Source organism: Camelina sativa, chromosome 16, assembly GCF_000633955.1.
Source record: "Camelina sativa cultivar DH55 chromosome 16, Cs, whole genome shotgun sequence".
In the NCBI taxonomy this organism is placed as follows: domain Eukaryota; kingdom Viridiplantae; phylum Streptophyta; class Magnoliopsida; order Brassicales; family Brassicaceae; genus Camelina; species Camelina sativa.
Window position 1 is genome coordinate 23828298 of NC_025700.1, and position 17329 is coordinate 23845626.

General features: G+C 35.4%; 5 protein-coding genes across 5 annotated transcripts; 3 read left to right on the forward strand and 2 right to left on the reverse strand.

Moving 5' to 3' along the window:
- Positions 450-1248, forward strand: LOC104753964 (B3 domain-containing protein At2g24670-like). The gene is made up of 2 exons (XM_010476137.1): positions 450-633; positions 725-1248. The coding sequence occupies exons 1-2, from the start codon at positions 450-452 to the stop codon at positions 1246-1248; spliced, it is 708 nt and encodes a 235-aa protein (XP_010474439.1).
- LOC104752107 (B3 domain-containing protein REM12-like) lies at positions 1888-5070 on the reverse strand. Its single transcript, XM_019238465.1, is given in 8 exon segments — positions 1888-2013; positions 2016-2208; positions 2302-2730; positions 2824-3261; positions 3356-3685; positions 3780-4187; positions 4507-4679; positions 4877-5070. Coding segments are annotated over 8 exon segments (2115 nt in total). The 5' UTR covers positions 4968-5070; the 3' UTR covers positions 1888-1960.
- On the forward strand, positions 5432-9481 carry LOC104752108 (B3 domain-containing protein REM-like 1). Its single transcript, XM_010474177.2, has 10 exons — positions 5432-5608; positions 5852-5958; positions 6142-6279; positions 6375-6824; positions 6912-7491; positions 7632-7718; positions 7807-7928; positions 8266-8478; positions 8565-8990; positions 9079-9481. The coding sequence occupies exons 1-10, from the start codon at positions 5521-5523 to the stop codon at positions 9316-9318; spliced, it is 2451 nt and encodes an 816-aa protein (XP_010472479.1). The 5' UTR covers positions 5432-5520; the 3' UTR covers positions 9319-9481.
- Positions 10186-10922, forward strand: LOC104752109 (defensin-like protein 87). Its single transcript, XM_019238467.1, has 3 exons — positions 10186-10227; positions 10410-10492; positions 10659-10922. Exons 2-3 carry the CDS (start codon positions 10423-10425, stop codon positions 10826-10828), a joined length of 240 nt encoding a protein of 79 aa, XP_019094012.1. The 5' UTR covers positions 10186-10227; positions 10410-10422; the 3' UTR covers positions 10829-10922.
- Positions 12027-14190, reverse strand: LOC104752110 (B3 domain-containing protein REM12-like). Its single transcript, XM_019238466.1, has 5 exons — positions 14069-14190; positions 13741-13847; positions 12992-13366; positions 12607-12912; positions 12027-12537 (listed from the first exon to the last, which is right to left on the reverse strand). The coding sequence occupies exons 1-5, from the start codon at positions 14109-14111 to the stop codon at positions 12214-12216; spliced, it is 1155 nt and encodes a 384-aa protein (XP_019094011.1). The 5' UTR covers positions 14112-14190; the 3' UTR covers positions 12027-12213.

The window sequence follows — 17329 nt, forward strand, 5'->3', positions numbered from 1 at the left end:
AAAAAAAAAAAAATTCTGATCGCTAGATAATTTCCAGAATATTAAGCAGAGTTTGTAAAAATACAAAATTGTTCGTAAATAATTTTGGCATTCAATTTCTAATAAATCAAGTAGACACTATAGTTACATATTTAAATATATATATATATATACAAGATAATTTTGACAACAACTCCAAACAGTAATATAAAATCCTAATAGAAGAAGGACGACAAGGATCTCCCTATATTACATATTAAGCTGAGTTTTTAAAGATATAAAATTGTTCGTAATAATATGGCTCTTAAATCCTAATCAATCAAGTAAACACTATATTTACATCTTAAAAAAAAAAATAAACTAGATAACTTTGAAAACAACTCCAAATACTAATATAAATCCTATCTCCGTATTATATATATACATAACTTAATTATTTCTTTCTATTACAAAAAGAAAGAAAAAAAGCTATGCCGATCGAAGAAGAAGAGGTGTCTAAAGATGTAGAGGCTGCAGAAACATTACTGATTATGAAAAGCTCAAAGCCAACGAGGGAAGAGTATCAGAGACTTCGGTTATGTATGCTTAATCATGCGGAGTGGAGAATGTCTTTTCGAAGAAACGAAAGCTCGAGCTCGACGACGATTGCTACTGGTTCTTCTACCGTCATGGAGCCTATGCATAAAGAAGAAGACCTTAATGACACTAGAAACTTACATAATCTCCCTCCTATGTTTCCTCTCAGAGAACGGCAATCTAAGAAGGCAAAAGGCAGTACAAAACCTTTTTAAGTTTCCCAAGGTAAGAAACCCGACGCCAGAGTGGCTGATCAGGTTGATGAGAGAAAAGAAAGATGGAGACGAGGAAGACAATTCAAAGAAGATCATAGATAAAGAATTGACCGATACGGATGTGATTGCAAACAACAATCGTCTCTCGTTACCTGTCAGTGAGATTGTGGAGTTGGATTTCTTGAACCCCGCGGAAGAATTTATCATTGAAAATGATGCCAATAAGCCTCGTAAAGTAGGAGTAAACGCGATACTCTTGGCTACTTATCGAAATGAAGTTAAGGAATATATCATGAGATTGAAATTATGGATGATGGGGGACTGTCCTGTATACAATTTGGTTACAAAGTGGAATCAAGTGGTTAAAGATTTGAGTCTAGAGAGTGAAGATCAGATCAGCGTCTGGTCTTTCCGCTCTGAAGACCAACTCTATTTCGTTATCGTTCCTTTTCTCCGCCAAGTGATTCTGGGACGATAAGACTTCTTTTGTTAGTGAACACATAATGATGACTTGCCTCACAAGGAAGCTTGGGTTATTTCTTCTCTAAGGAGTTTTTAGGTTTTTTTTTTAAATTAATTTACTGTTAATGGAATTTTTAAGGTTTTTAATGTGGTTTTTTTTGGATTTGTTGGTTGATTATTAGGTTTTTTTTAGTAGTGTTGATTATTAGTTTTTTTTTATAATGTGGGTGCTTAATGGATTTTTGGGTTCTTCTAACGTTTTTGTTTTTTTCTTTTAATTATATGTGTTTATTGGTTTGTTAATGTTACGCAATTCTACTACTAAGATACAGTAGTGTTTTTAGTAAACGAGAAAATTGATTTTATTACAACGGATTTAATAAGAAAGAGAATACGCTCTAACATTAGCGTTATGACTTTTCATAATAAAATCAACACAAAAACTCCATACACTGATTTTTTTTTTTTTTTACAAAACAAATCCTCAAATCAATAATCTAAAAGCTTACCCATCCGGACAAATAAATGTAGACGTTTCTCTATTCTTGTGACATAAGGCAACAATAAGTATATGCCATACTGGCTTTATAGATTCAAAGTTCACACATAACATAATATATTGTCAGCTTTGAATCCATTGCCCTGCATAAAATACTGAACATAAAACCCATAACATAAAGCAAGGCTTGTCAACTTTACATGCTTTTAGTTTTAACATTTTAATATCTTTACGCTACGGAGTTGGAACTGAACTTAAACACAGGAGTTGTGTCTTGTTCACAATACATTCCAAAGTGAATGAATCTCCTATCTTAACGCCATTAGCCTCACAAAAGCCCTTCCAACCAGATCCCAGAGCCACAAATCCATCTTTTGAGAGTATATATGCAAAGCACTTCATTCTGTGTTGACCCAAGATAGTTATCTTCCCGAGCTTGTTGATGCCATTAGCCTTCATGAACTGACTTGGAATAATCTTCAAAATATTTGAATAAACACAATTCGTTACTAATTAGAATCAAGACATAAACTAACACACCTTCGAAACAAGACTTGTCTGATAACTTACTAGTTTACAGTCGCTGACATCTTCTGGTGTGAGTGTTAATGTCACAAATCGATTTCGGATTGCCGAAGACGAGTCTGTCCTCTCCTCTCTGTTGCTAGTGGCTTTGTTTCCTCTGGTAGGTTCAGCAGAAATCGACCCTTTCTCGCTATCTTTGCAACGCTCTCCTTGCTGGCTTCTACCACTTGTGGCCTCTGTACTGAACAAACTGAGCATAGGAGTTCCATTCTCCATAATTGCCTCCAACGTGAATGATTCGCCGCTCTTTAAGCCGCTTGCTATAGCAAAATCTTTCCAGCCTTCTCCGATACACATCACTCCTGTTTTTCCCCGTCCAATATTGGCCTCCCACTTTGTACCATCTTTGCCAATCAAATTTATCTTCCCAGGTTTGTCCAAGCCATTCTCTCTTGTGAATGAAAATGGAAGATACTGAAACATAATTGAACGGATAACACAGTTAATAAAAGTGCAGAGATAAAACTTAACATAGCTTCTAAAATAAGAGTTGATTGATGAACTCACCCGTCTACCTGTTATGAGGTTGTCATGTCTAAGTGTTAAAGTCACGAATCGGTTCATGCTTGCTGGTAATGAGTCTCTCCTCCCTTCTATTTTGTCTTTTGCTTTCCTGGTCTCTTTTCCACTGCTATCTCCTGCTAAAATGGACTCTTTCTCGCTGTCTTTTGAACACTCTCCTTGCTGGCTTCTATCACTTGTGGACTGTGTACTGCACAAACTTAGCATAGGAGTTCCGTTCTCCAAAATTGCCTTTAATGTGAAAGACTCGCCACACTTTATGCTGTTTGCTCTACTGAAATGTTTCCAGCCCTTTCCGAGACACATTATTCCTGTTTTTCCCCTTAAAAGATTTGCCTCCCACTTTGCACCATCTTCGCCAACCAGAGTTATAAGACCAGGTTTGTCCAAGCCATTTGCTCTTGTGAATGACAATGGAAGATACTTTAACATAATTGAACGGATAACACAGTTAATAAAAGTGCAAGAGATAAAACTTAACATACGTTCTGAAACAAGAGTTGATTGATGAACTCACCTGTCTACTTTTTATGAGGTTGGTATGTGTAAGTGTTAAAGTCACGACTCGGTTCATGCTTGCTCTTCGCTGGCTTCTTTCACTTGTGGACTGTGTACTGAACAAACTGAGCATAGGAGTTCCCTTCTCCGAAATCGCCTCCAATGTGAAAGATATGCCGCTCGTTAAGCCATTTGCGTTAACGAAATCTTTCCAGCCCTTTCCCAAAACCATACTTCCATTAGCTTCCCGTTTAAGACTAGCCCGCCACTTCATACCAGCTTTGCCCAACAGAGTTATCATCCCAGGTTTGTCCAAGCCATTTTTTCTTAAGAATGACAATGGAAGATACTAAAAAAAAATTGAACGGATAACACAGTTAATAAGAGTGTAAAAGATAAAACTTAACTTACCCTCTGAAACAAGACTTGATCAATGAACTCACCTGTCTACATTTTCTGAAGTTGTTATGTGTAAGTGTTAATGTCACAAACCGGTTTTGGCTTGGTAAAGTTGAATTTTTACATCTCATACGCTTCTGCTTTCTCTCCAGCTGCACACAGTTTTCTTTGTTGTTCTTGTCTCCTTGTGTTCCATCGTTGACAGATTCAGTGGAACAGAAACTGAGAACTGGAGTTTCCCTGTTTCCAACTAGTTTGAAAACAAAGACGCTTCCTGCTTTTTTACCGTTTTCATCACAGAAACTTGTCCAACCTCGGGTTATGTAGAAAGTTTCAGATGATTTGTTGAACCTCAGATCCAATGCCCATGATCTTTCCCTTTCATCTGTTACAACAATCTCACTGCAATTTCGTTGAAGACCAACTGAGCTTGTTAAATCTTGTGGAAGATACTGCAACAAAAAACTTTGCTTTAGTTTCATCTCATGATTAACCATCTTATCGATAGTATAGCAAATGTGAGACAACACTTTCTTCAGTCTCATGATTCCAATAGCATATAGGCCAAATGAAATCAAACCAGACCAAAAAGAATCGAAATGAAATTTGGTTTTTACTTCAGTATACACACCAAAGTGAACCAAACTAAAGTTCAAAATAAATTTGAGAAACCACATTGAAGTTAAAGTTTGAACCAAAGTGCCCAACTTTAGTAACAGCAGTTTCATTGATTAAACCACAGTATGCAAAAACAACATTAAGTATAAGCACCAGAGTATCTTTCTGTAGATTCGAAGCTGTGACAAGCGCAACAAAGCAAGAGTGGTCTGATGAAGAAGAATCAACTTCTGTTTCTAAACTGTTCTTCATTTTCTTCTTTCTCACATGTCCTGCATCACCTTCATCTGTTCTCATACGCCGATGCTTGTTCCTCAAAATGTTACCTGCGCTAAACATCTAGGAGTAAGACAAAGATACACACAAGACAAAATCTTTCTCCAACGGCGCTAAAGTTGACTCATTTCCGAAAAACCTGAATCCGACAAAACCCTTAAATTGCTTTCCCAATCACAGTTTCCTCTCACATAAAAACTTCAACTTTGCAGTTTATATCGTCAAAACGAAACAGAAACAAACTCACCGGTCTTGTCCTGATCATTGTTGCTGCCTGGAGCAGGTAAATCTCGATTCTCATAGTAACAAGGCCCGAAATCTGACAAATTTAACACCATCTCTCAAACCCACTTTACACTTTGCGTCTCCACTTCTTTCTTCTCGAAGCTTCGGAGACCCAGAAACAAAAACCCTAGAAATTGTTGTCTCAGGTGAAAAAGACTCTTCCTTTTTTTTTTTTTTTTTTTTTTTTTTTTTTTNCACAGACGTTAGAAACAATTAACATATTTTTTTTTTTTTTTTTTTTTTTTTTTTTTTTTTTAATTTTCAGGGCAGAGGAATAAGAAAAAACACAACTTTAGTCATCTTCTTCTCAGAGATCGTGTTTTAGTATTAGCCATATATAACAATTATTAAGAAAATTCGAAAACTCGGCGCGTATATGAATGAATGAACAGTTGGATTTGATCGAACAATAATTCTGATTATTAAACGGATACAATTTACAACTCTCTCTATTGGTACAGGACAGTGGGGCAAAAGGGGTAACTACACCCCTCATATATTAGAAGATAAAAACAAAGAAAGACTTTTGTTGGTGCGTCAAAAGAAAAAAAGAAAAAAAAATTGCAAATTCTAGTTGATGACTGTTCATCGTCTCAAAAATTCGAGATGGCGAATTCACTCATCCTTGGCTCACCAATGAACCCAGAAAGAGATTTGATGATCCAAGTCTCTGATCATCAAGACAACAACATCGGTAAGTATCCAACTTTTGTCTTTTTTTATTCTATGACAATGTCTTAATTGAACTCCGAGACCAATACGATAATTCGATTGAACTCTGTAACATAAGGACGAACTGCGAATTTTTAAAGCAATTTTTGGGATTTTTAACATTATCACATATGAATGAATGAGACCAAGATTACTTGCTTTGGTGAGATTTGCTTCAAATTAAAGTATCCGAGAGGTTTTAACATTTTGGGTGTTTCTGATTTAGAGTTTCAAAGAAAGAAGAAAGTGAAGCAGAACAATACTGAAACAGAACCAGATTACTCTTGTTTTAATGCCCATGTCACAGCTTCAAGTCAGCAATCTGGTAGACTGGTGCGTTTGTATTATCTAGTTCTATCTTATTTTGATTTTGTTTGGTTTATTCTAGCTCTCCTAGATTTGTTTCATATAGAATCATGAAGCTAACCCAAGTGTTCATCCATGTTGGCTATTTTTATTATTGAGTTGCTTAGCTTGGTGTCATCGATTATGACAATTTGAAACTGGTGTTTGCAGTATCTTCCACAAGATTTCACTAGCTCAATTGGTCTTATTAGGCAATGCAGCAAGAGTCCACCACAGATAATTTCGTCAAGTGATAAAAATTTTATAAAATTTAGACTTGCACCAGTTGATGGCAGACATTGTAGACTGGTAAGTAAGATCATCATACCACTTGTACCTGTTAAGTTTCCTACATTATCCTTTTTTTGGTTTTGTTGACTCTTTGTTCAAAATCATCTATATAGCGTCTTCCAATGCAATTCACGAGGGAGAATGGGATAAACAAACCGGGCAAGATATATTTGTTGGGCAAAGATGGTTCAAAGTGGCTGGCGAATCTTCTCTTGGAAAACACCAGAGGAAGAATGACTTTGGGAGATGGCTGGAAAAGTTTTGTTAAAGCAAACGGCTTAAAGACTGGTGAATCTGTTACACTCAGGTTATGTTGGGAAGACACAATTCCTGTACTCAGTTTGTGTTCTGAAGAGTACATCACTAACACAAGAGTAGGCAAAAAGTGTTCAGAAGCAAGTGAGAAAGAGCCTCTTCCCACAGTGCCTGAAACCAAAAAAGATGAGACCAGCTCGTGGAAGAGAGAGAATAATCATATGAGATGCATAGATTCAACTTCACCAAGCCAAAACCACATACTGACATTAACAATCACACCTGACAGTCTCAAACATGGTAGACTAGTAAGTTCAACAATCAACTCTTGTTCGATTTCATCCCTACAAGAAAGGTATTTCTGAAAAGACCTGTTTTGTTTATATATTTTATAGCGTCTTCCATTGCAATTCATGGCGGAGAATAACATGGACAAGCCCGGGGAGATAACTCTTTTAGGTAAAGATGGTGCAAAGTGGTTAGTAAGTCTTCTACTAGAAAAAAGAGGAAGAATGAGTTTGGGAAAAGGCTGGAAAGATTTTGCTAAAGCAAATGGTTTAAGGACGGATGATTCCATCACATTGGAGTTAATATGGGAAAACGCAACTCCTATTCTCCATTTGCTTCGTATAGAGTCTAGCAGTGGTAGAGGGGAATGTGATTTTTCTAAAGAGTCTCTTCCAATAGAACCTAATAGTGGAAACAAGGCTAGAAACTCAGATAACAATAGAGAAGAGAGCAAAAAGTATCCTCCTGGAAGTAGAGAATCATCTTCAGCAATCCAAAACCAGTTCATGGCATTAACACGTCCGTCTGGTATAATTAGCCAGGGTGCTCTTCATCTTCAAACCAACGAGGTCTTCATTTATAGAAATGAAGGAGGTAATATGTTACAGATCTCAGATTTGGGACCCTATTTTTTTGGTATTCGAGATGTACCGGCTCCAAGCAGCAACAATGATCATGACAGAATCGGTAAGTTCGATGAATTTTTATCCTATGAACTGGAGTTAAATCTGGAAATATGTTTTAATTGAAATTTGATATCAATATTTAGATATGATTTAATTTAGACAAGATTGTTAATGCGATCTGAGGATTTTTTTCTGATACAGGTAACATTTCAATGAAAATGCATCCGCATTTAAGAAAAGAAGCAGGCTTGTCATCATCATATGATGGTGATGATCATGACAATTTTGGTATATTCAGTTCTCTTCTATTTGATTTTTGTACCATCATTACTTGCTTTGGTGAAATTTTTTCACATGTGGGGTGTTTCTGATACAGAGCGTCCAAGTAAGAAGAGAGTGAGGAAGAACAGTCCAGAAACAGAGGAAAATTATTCATCAGACCACGCTCGTTTTGGAGCCCATGTCACAACAACTTCGAATCTACACACAAATGAACTGGTGTGTTACAAATCTCAGTTTATTTTACTTCTGCATTAACTGAAATCTCATGCAAAAGTATTTACATATTCATTAGCTGTTTTGGTGTTCGTACAGTTGAGTCAAGTTCTGTTGAAGTAAAAAAAATCAAATTAACGAAACTTGAATCTGGTTTTTGTTGATTGTAACATCTTGTTTAACTATATGAGCTTTGTCTGTTTACTTCAATTTGGTTGTTTGCTGAAGCAAAACATTGTTTTTGATTTTGTTTGATTCATTTGGTTTATTACTCTTTTCTTATTGATTCATGAACCTAACCAAAATGATCTTTCACGTTGGCAATATTATCATCCTATAGCGGCTAGCAGCGAAAGAGTGTTTTCCCATAGGGCCTAGCGTGGAAAAAAAGATAAGTGAAGGTGAAAACAGCAAAGACAAAATCAACATGGTGGAGAGCAGCTCATGTGGAAGAGAGGAGAATCATCTCAGATGTATAGCTTCAATTTCACCAAGCCAAAACCGATTCCTTACATTAACAATAACACCCGACAGTCTCCGACATGGTAGACTGGTATGTTAACCAATCAACTATTGTTCTTTTTACCATCACATACCGAAAGGGTCTCATATTCTATTCTTTTTTCATATATTTTCTAGCGTCTTCCGCTGGAATTCATGACGGAGAATAACATGAATAAGCCTGGAGAGATAACTTTGTTAGGTAAAAATGGTGCAAAGTGGCTCGTAAGTCTTCTACTGGAGAGAAGAGGAAGAATGAGTTTGGGTAAAGGCTGGAAAATTTTTGCTAAAGAAAATGGCTTAAAGACGGGCGATTCCATCACGTTCGAGTCAATTGGGCAAAACGCATCTCATGTGCTCAGTTTGCTCTATATAGAGTCTAGCAGTGTTAGAGGACAAAGTGATTTTCCAAAAGAGTCTCATTTTACAAACAGAGAAGAGAAAAACTCACAGGAGCTGGAGAAAAGAACGTATTTTCCTAGAATACAAAATTCGTCTTCAGATATCCAAAACCGATTCCTGACGTTAACACTTACACCTGAAGATGTTAGAGATGGTACTTTGGTAAGCTTATCAAACAACTCTTTCTTTAGAGGGTTCTGTTTTGAACTTCAATTGGTAATGAGATTGTGTTTGTTCAAATATGTCGCAGCATCTTCCAAGTAAATTCATGAGAATTAATGACATCAACAAATCTGGACGGACAACTTTGTTGGGTAGAGGAGGTATGAAGTGGTTTGCATATTTACTGCCGAGAGATGGAATTGTCGTTTTGGGAAATGGTTGGAAAGGTTTTTGTGAGGCGAATGGTGTGATGCTAGGAGAGTCTTTTATTTTGGAATTCCTTCACAAAGAAGATACAAACCTTATATTTAAGTTCTACTCCATCTAAGGAGACCCAATATATAAATGTTAAGTAGTACTTTTTCAAGGCTTACCAAATGTCTTCTCCTATATCATAGCTATCCATTTTATTTGGAATATGACTTGGTTGGATGTGTAACATGTATTGACCATGTGTAGCTTTCTAACAATTACAACCTGTTTTACCTTAAGGCACACATAAGATGGCAAGTTTCGTCTTTGAGCCACGTGAGGAAATAGAGCCGGTGAGAATCTTTAGTTTTTACAATCAAAACTTATAAATGGACATAACAATCTCAGAAAATGTAGACAAGGTTTCATATACTCAACTCTTTTTCCCGGATGGTTATTTATATGTTTTGTACTCTAATTAGTTATGTTATCCGTTCAAATGTTTACAATATAATTTTTGTTATTAAAATTGTAATAAATTTATTTAAAGATTGTAATCATAAAATTTTATTTTAAATACATTTACTTCTCATAAATTTGATTCCAAATATCATTTGGAAATTCCATTATAATCCATTATTTTTTCTTGTGATTGGTTCATTAAAAACTGTATGGCTCCTATATATTTGGGAAGTCTTGAACAGTGACTGCTTTGAACACTTATATTCTATTATAGTATTATTTAATAATATATTAAAGTAATTCTATGTTTAATTAAAAAGAAAATTATTTAAATTATACTTTAGTGTAAAATAATTAATAACTTAATATTTAAACCCAATCTGAATTGGAAATATAATAAATACTTAAATCTGTTGACCAAAATTATAGTAAAAGTTGTGTTATGGAAAATTCATTACACAGTTTTCATTTCATAATTTGGAATATATATATATATATATATATAGCTAGATACTAAGATACACACTCAAGACAACCTGAATAAATTCTTCCTGAGTAACAAAAATATAAGAAAAAAAGAAAGGTCTAATACATGTGTTATAGTTTTGTTATTCTATTAACATATATATTTGGGCATTCCAACAGATATTTTTACAGTTTTGTTATTTTATGTATATATATATATATATATATATATATATATCTCTAATACAACATTTTCTTCAAATAGTGATTTTGAGCCTTACATTTTTTTTTTTTTTGAAGACTATTCAGACAAATGACAACCAAGAAAATTCTATTTCTTTTAATGGTCGTTGCCCTGATCCTTACGCCCATGGTTGCAGCTGGTAATATACTTATTTGTTTGCTGTTATATTGTGTGAACACCAAAACATTCAAATATTTTCTAGTGGGTGGAGCGAATCAAAATTCTTATAAATAAGAGGTTGTTTCTCTTTACAATAAACATATTAAATTATTTAGAAAATTTGTTAATGTTAATGATCCAAATAGGTCAACTTCAGGCTACATGTCGTATTGCGGGGATGTGTAAAGGCCAAAAGGCATGCGATGAAAGATGTGGGGCCTTGGGTACCCAGAGAGGAGGTGTTTGTACAAGATTCTTAGGCGATTTGTATTGTTGCTGCTGGGATCTTCCCTTCTCCATTGCTCCTAAAAACTAATTGATTCGTAATTTATAATATGTACTCTCTATTCAACTCAAACAATATATATTCGCATCAGTATGAATAAAAGTATGTGTAAGAAAAAAAATTATGATCTCATCCTAATTCTATGATACCATAAATTCTCACAACCTAATAAATACAACAACAACAAAAAAAAACAATAAAATAATATCCAAATTAAACCTTTGAAGATCATTCAATCCAACCCAAAAAGTGAAAAACCTAAAACTAATAGAAACTATATATGATCCTACTATAGTTGTAGAGGATCACCATTGAGCTGCATCATTTGAACAATAGTTGTGTACTTGTACATGCAACAATACAACAACACATACTCGCACATTCAAACAAATCTAAGGTATCATTAAGGCATGCTTCTTGGATTGCATTTCTTCAGTAGTTTACATTCACTATCATACATCAATTGGGAAAAAGAAACCGCGTTGTTGATGCTCTAAGCTGACGCATTCGGCATTCTCTTCAAGGGGCAGCGTATATGTGTTTCAAAGTCAAGCTTGCGCCGTAAAATAATTCAAGAACTTTATAATGAAGGTTATGTAGGTTGGGATCGCACATTGCAGGCTGGTCTCGTCTTTAATTAGGATTAGGCTTATATAGCCTTATCTACTTCTTTACAAATAGGGAGGAAGTAACCATTATAAGCTCAGTTTTGCCTTTGAAAAAATTTATAAAAAAAACAAAAAGAGATAACACAAGTTACCCAAAAATAGCTTCGTCTTCGCTTAGCACTGAGAGGAGTACAGTCACCTTCATTTATGCTTGATCCGATACGGTACTGAAATCAACAAACCATTCGTGTCTTGAAGTTTTCTCTTTGAAACCTCTTTGAATATTGATATCTTAACTTACAAATCTAAATCAGAAACAGAGGAAGCTGGACAAACAAAAACATCGGTTTTAGAATAAGACTTGTTGCAGTTTACATGCTTCTAACTTACATAAATATCAGAGTTGTCTTATTCTTAATAAATGAATTCTAAAATGAATAACTCTTTACGCCATTATACGCAAAAGTTTCTCCAATTACATTATGCATATACATCATTTCATTTTCTATTTACACAATAGAGTTTTTCCAAGATATTCAATGCCGTTAGCTCTCATGAATTGACTTGGAAGATACTGACAAGATTTCAAGAAAAACAATACCACTAGTTACTGATTAGAATTCAAGATAGAAACTAACCCACCTTTGAAACAAGAACTGTTTATTACCTTACCAATGTACAAACTTTGACATCAGGTACAAGTGCTAATGTCACATATCAGTTTTGAATTTAGTGAAGATGACTTACACCTCTCCTCTATGTTGGAAATACAAGAAGTATTTCTTAGTTTTGTTTCCGTTGCTAAGGTTATGTTGAAATAGAGCTATTCTCGCTAGCATTTGAACAACACTCTCCTTGCTGCCTCTTATCACTTGTGGACTCTATACTGAACAAACCGAGCATAGGAGTTGTATCTTCCCAAATCGACTCCAACGTGAAAGATACACCAACCTCTAAGCCGTTTGCTTTTGCAAACTCTTTCCAGCCCTTTCCCAAACTCATTCTTCCTCTGCTCTCTTGTAGAAGATTTGCAATCCACTTTGTACCATCTTTTCCCAATAAAGTTATTTTCCCTGGTTTGTTCATATCATTTTCTCTCATGAATGACAATGGAAGACCCTGGAAAAGATTCTATAACCAATAAGAACACAAGTAATATAACTAACTAACCTTCTAAAACACGAGTTGAGTGAAACTCACCAGTCTATTGTTGTTAAGGCTGTCATGTGTAACTGTTAGTGTCACAAATCGGTTCTGGATTTTTACTTCCTTACAGAACAAATTGAGTACAGGAGTTGCATTTTCCCATATTAACTCCAGTGTGAAGGATTCACCTATCTTCAATCCGTTTGCTCTAGAGAAATCTTTCATGCCTTTTCCCAAACTCATTCTTCCTGAGTTTTCCCGTAGAAGGTTTGCCGCCCACCTTATACCATCTTTTCCCAACAAAGTTACCATCCTTGGGTTGTTCATGCCATTTTCCCTCACAAATGGCAATGGAAGGTACTGGAAAATATTGAGTGGACAATTGATACAAACAAAATTTTGTTCTGCAATAAAACTATCAGTTGTTTCATGAACTCACCAGTCTACTGCTTTTAAGGTTGTCATTTGTAAGTGTTAAAGTCACAAATCTGTTACGGTTTGGTGGTGAAGTTGAATCTCTATCACTTTGACTACTGTTGTTGTCTCCTTGTGCTCTATCATTGTCAGATTTTGTAGGCCAAACACTGAGCAAAGGCGTTTCCCCGTTTTCCAATAGCTTGAACGTGAAAAAACTTCCTGCATTTTTGCCGTTTTCGTCACAGAAATGTTTCCAACCTCGGCTGATGTAACAAGTACCAGATAATTTGTTGAACCGCAGATCCATTGCCCAAGATCTTTCCTCTCCATCTTTTAAAACAATCTTGCAGCATTTTCTTTTAAGATCATTAGAGCTTGTAAAATCTTGTGGAAGATACTGCAAAACAGACAAAGGGTTTCAAACATTTTCAGCATTTCTTCATGACACCAAAGCTGTGTTTAGTTTTCATGACTAACCTGAAAAAAAAACCAATTCCAAAAAACTGAATATAAAATATTTTGACAAGATTTGGAGCTAACTTTAGAATATACTGCCACAAGTTTTTCCTAAACCAAACAGAAATGCCCAGCTAACAATCTCAAGACCGAATTGCATATCACATTAGACTAAAAGGGGTCAGACATCTCTTTATTAGACCATCCTGATAAAGAACACTTTTGTCTAGTTTCATGACAAACCAAAACCAAAATGCCCACACTTCTAGAAACAAAAACATGAGTATGCAATAGTGCAGTTAATAAAAAACAAACCAGTGCATCTGTTTCTAGACTTGCAGCTGTGACATGGGCAACAAAACAAGAGCTATCTGCTTCTGTTTCAGGATTGTTCTGCTTCACTTTCTTCTTTCTTTGAAACTCTGTATTATATAAACACCCAAAAATGTTAAACCTTGATGCTTTAATTTTCAGTATGTAGCTGTTGTTGAAACAAATCTTAACAATGCAAGTAATTCTGATCTCACTAATGTTTAAAATTGCTTCAATTTTTTGCAGATTTCAATCGAATTAAGATATGGTTTGATTGAGGCAAAATTACATCCACAGAGTTTTTTAAATAAGAAATAGAATTGATTCTTACCGATTTTGTTGTCCTGATGATCTGAAGCCTCCTCAATCATCATATCTACTCCTTCTGGGTTTGATCGCTGGTGACCCAAGCGCTGTTCATAAAAAGCTCCGGAATTTCTCAATACAATTGCCTTTTTTTTTTTAATATATAAATAATTTATTAAATAGATGATATGAATTTTAAACAAAAACGTTAATTATCTACTGAATTAAATGATATTTTATCAGCAAATAATTAAATTAATTGAATTATGGAAAGATATCATGTGGCAAGTTCTCACTGGCTGTGTCGCAACAATCGCGAATCTTCGGAAACGCGGAATGGGTTGTGATAGTGAGTGTGAGCTTTGTGGCTGGTCGAAAGAGACAATCAATTATGTTCTATTTGAGTGTCTTTCGGCGAGACAATTTTGGGCATTATCCCCGTTTCCGACAGGATCGGGGTTTTTTCCTTCCTCGTCGATTTATATAGATATGGATTTTTTGTTTTGGAGATTTCAGCAGATTCCCTTAGTAGATTTTTATACTTGGCTTTTATGGTATATTTGAAAGGCGCGGAATGACAAAGTTTTTAGCAATTTGGACTCTAACCCACTTGCGATCTTGCAGCTAGTAGAGGATGAGTTTAAGGTTTGGTCTTCGGCGCAAACTGAAGTTTTGGGGGATCCTCCATATGGTGGAATCCGGACGGGCCCTGCGAGTGACAATAGTTCGGGGCTAGATAGATATGTTAACAGCTATAGATGTTTTGTGGATGGGTCATGGAAAGCGTCAGACCAATATGTTGGTCGTGGGTGGTATTGTCTATCTCTGGTAGGGGAACCTCCAACTATGGGAGCAGCCAACCTCCGTCGTAGTCTTTCGCCTCTTCACGCTGAGATTGAAGCTCTGGTATGGGCAATGAGGTGTATGATTGCTGCAGATAATCAGAGTGTCATCTTCCTAACCGATTACGCCGACTTAGTGAAGATGGTGTCTTCGCTTTTTGAGCCTTTTGAGTGGCCTGCCTTCAGAGACTGAAACTGACAAGGGTGAATTTACCACTTTTTCTTTGGTCTTGATCCCTCGTTTGGAAAATGGTAGAGCAGATAAGCTGGCACGACATGTTCGTTCAGTTTCACACTTAGTCACCTATGTAAACGTTTTTCTTTCCAATTGGCTCGTTTGAGCTGATTTTATACTTTGTTGACAAAAAAAAAAGATATCATGTTTTTCAAATTAATATATTTTTTATTGCTTCTTTTTTGTTTTACCAAAAAATTATAAAAATTAACATCACTAAGAAAATCTTTGACTTTAGAACCTTTTATGATGTTTGTGTTGTCTTTTGTCATTTGGAGACTTGGAAATTTAATTATTTTTTTCATTTAGTCAAGACTTTTTTAAAAATTATTAATTGTAAATTAATTAGAAATGGAAATTATATAAAGTAATTTTTTTAACGACAGATTATTAATTAAATTTTTGAAAACAAGATTACCTCGATTGAAAAAACAACAATTTAAAATAGATGGCAGTGGAAAAAAACAATTAACCAAAATAAAAATCAATGAAGAAAAAACATGAATTTTAAAAAAAAAACTTTATTAACATATAAACCTAAAATGTAATAATTCAATAGACAAGTCAGCCAAAAAGAAATATAAGTCATTTTGTTAAATTAGGGTTTGATATGGGCTTCCAACTCAAAACCAATTGGCAATGAGTGGAGAGGCCCTAACCCTTTATATATTACTCAAGTCCCTTTACATCTATCAGATGTGAGATCTTTTCTCCACATGTCCCCTCGAGATAATGGCTCTTTTAGCCATTAATCTCGACAGAATCCATCACTCCCCTCGAGATAATGCTCTTTTTTTTAGCTATCTCGATGAAATTGAGCCTTCCTTTGGGTCATCAATTAATGGGGTGATCGGGCCTCTATCCGGGCCGGACTAGTTAACGAGCCAGCGTGTGTAGGCTCTGATACCATGTTAAATTAGGGTTTGATATGGGCTTCCAACTCAAAACCAATTGGCAATAAGTGGAGAGGCCATAACCCTTTATATATTACTCAAGTCCCTTTACATCTATCAGATGTGGGATTTTTACTCCACATGTCCCCTCGAGATGATGGCTCTTTTAGCCATCAATCTCGACAGAATCCATCACTCCCTCTCGAGATAATGCTCTCTTTTTTTTTAGCTATCTCGATGGAATTGGGCTTTCCTCTGGGCCATCAATTAATGGGGTGATCGGGCCTCTATCCGGGCCGGACTAGTTAACGGGCCAGCGTGTGTAGGCTCTGATACCATATAGGATTTGATGAGAGTAAAAACACATAATGTGTTAAAAGAAGAATTATATTAGACTCTCATAATTGTAATTGTACAAAATACATTCTCTTATATAGAGATGAGTTTCCTAAATTAAGATTAGGATAAATGTAAACTAAATATTATTTATACGATAATGCTAAACTTCTTAAATCAATATTAACATTTATCTAATATCTTCTAGAATAATATCTTCATGACTTCCATTTTCGGGTTTATCATCTCGACCGTCAATCTCGGTAGATCTCCGGTTCACCATCTCCCAATACCCCCGGCAAGCTCATATGTGGTAACACGGGTGAGATTGGACAAGTCTTCAAAATAACGGCTTTATACCTGGCCGTCGGGTCATCATCGACGTTTATACCCGGTCGTAGGGTTCAATGCGGCTACAATACCCATCCGTTAGGTCATCGACGTTTATACCCGGTCGTAGGGTCATCAACAGCGTTTATACTCGGCCGTAGAGTCATCTTCGTGGCATTTATACTCAGCCTAGAGTCAATTCCTAAGCTTATGCTCGATTAAGCAATAAACCATAATTAGGATAAACTTGGTGAAACATCATCACCATCAATCATCAACACCATGGATATGTGATGGCCATTATCGGCTTAATAATCATCATCACGGAACACTTGTGCTAGCCAAAAACATAATCTCTGGCCGAATCTATAAAACAAGCCAACTGGCTTCTTCTTTGTCTTTAGATACCAACGATCACCATTGGTTTATGATCAATCTTTCAACACACCACACATCTAAGTTTCATCACCTTCCTAGCAAACTTGCTAGTCAATAAGAATCAAACGTGACCAAATCACTAACCAATACAACATGAGTCACGTCCTTCTTCTCATCTTCCTCCTCTTTCTTTCTTTTTTTTTTTTTTTTTTTTTTTTTTTTTTTTTTTTTTTTTTTTTTTTTTTTTTTTTTTTTTTTTTTTTTTTTTTTTT

Coding starts and splice junctions, on each gene's coding strand:
- LOC104752110 (XM_019238466.1), bottom strand. CDS start 14,111: ATGATGATTGAGGAGGCTTCAGATCATCAGGACAACAAAATCG. Junction 13,367..13,740: donor GTCTAGAAACAGATGCACTG/GTTTGTTTTTTA, acceptor TCTGTTTTGCAG/TATCTTCCACAAGATTTTAC. Junction 12,913..12,991: donor ACCTTAAAAGCAGTAGACTG/GTGAGTTCATGA, acceptor AATATTTTCCAG/TACCTTCCATTGCCATTTGT.
- LOC104753964 (XM_010476137.1), top strand. CDS start 450: ATGCCGATCGAAGAAGAAGAGGTGTCTAAAGATGTAGAGGCTGCAGAA. Junction 634..724: donor CTCGACGACGATTGCTACTG/GTTCTTCTACCG, acceptor GTTTCCTCTCAG/AGAACGGCAATCTAAGAAGG.
- LOC104752108 (XM_010474177.2), top strand. CDS start 5,521: ATGGCGAATTCACTCATCCTTGGCTCACCAATGAACCCAGAAAGAGAT. Junction 6,280..6,374: donor ATGGCAGACATTGTAGACTG/GTAAGTAAGATC, acceptor TCATCTATATAG/CGTCTTCCAATGCAATTCAC. Junction 8,991..9,078: donor ATGTTAGAGATGGTACTTTG/GTAAGCTTATCA, acceptor AATATGTCGCAG/CATCTTCCAAGTAAATTCAT.
- LOC104752109 (XM_019238467.1), top strand. CDS start 10,423: ATGACAACCAAGAAAATTCTATTTCTTTTAATGGTCGTTGCCCTGATC. Junction 10,493..10,658: donor TACGCCCATGGTTGCAGCTG/GTAATATACTTA, acceptor TGATCCAAATAG/GTCAACTTCAGGCTACATGT.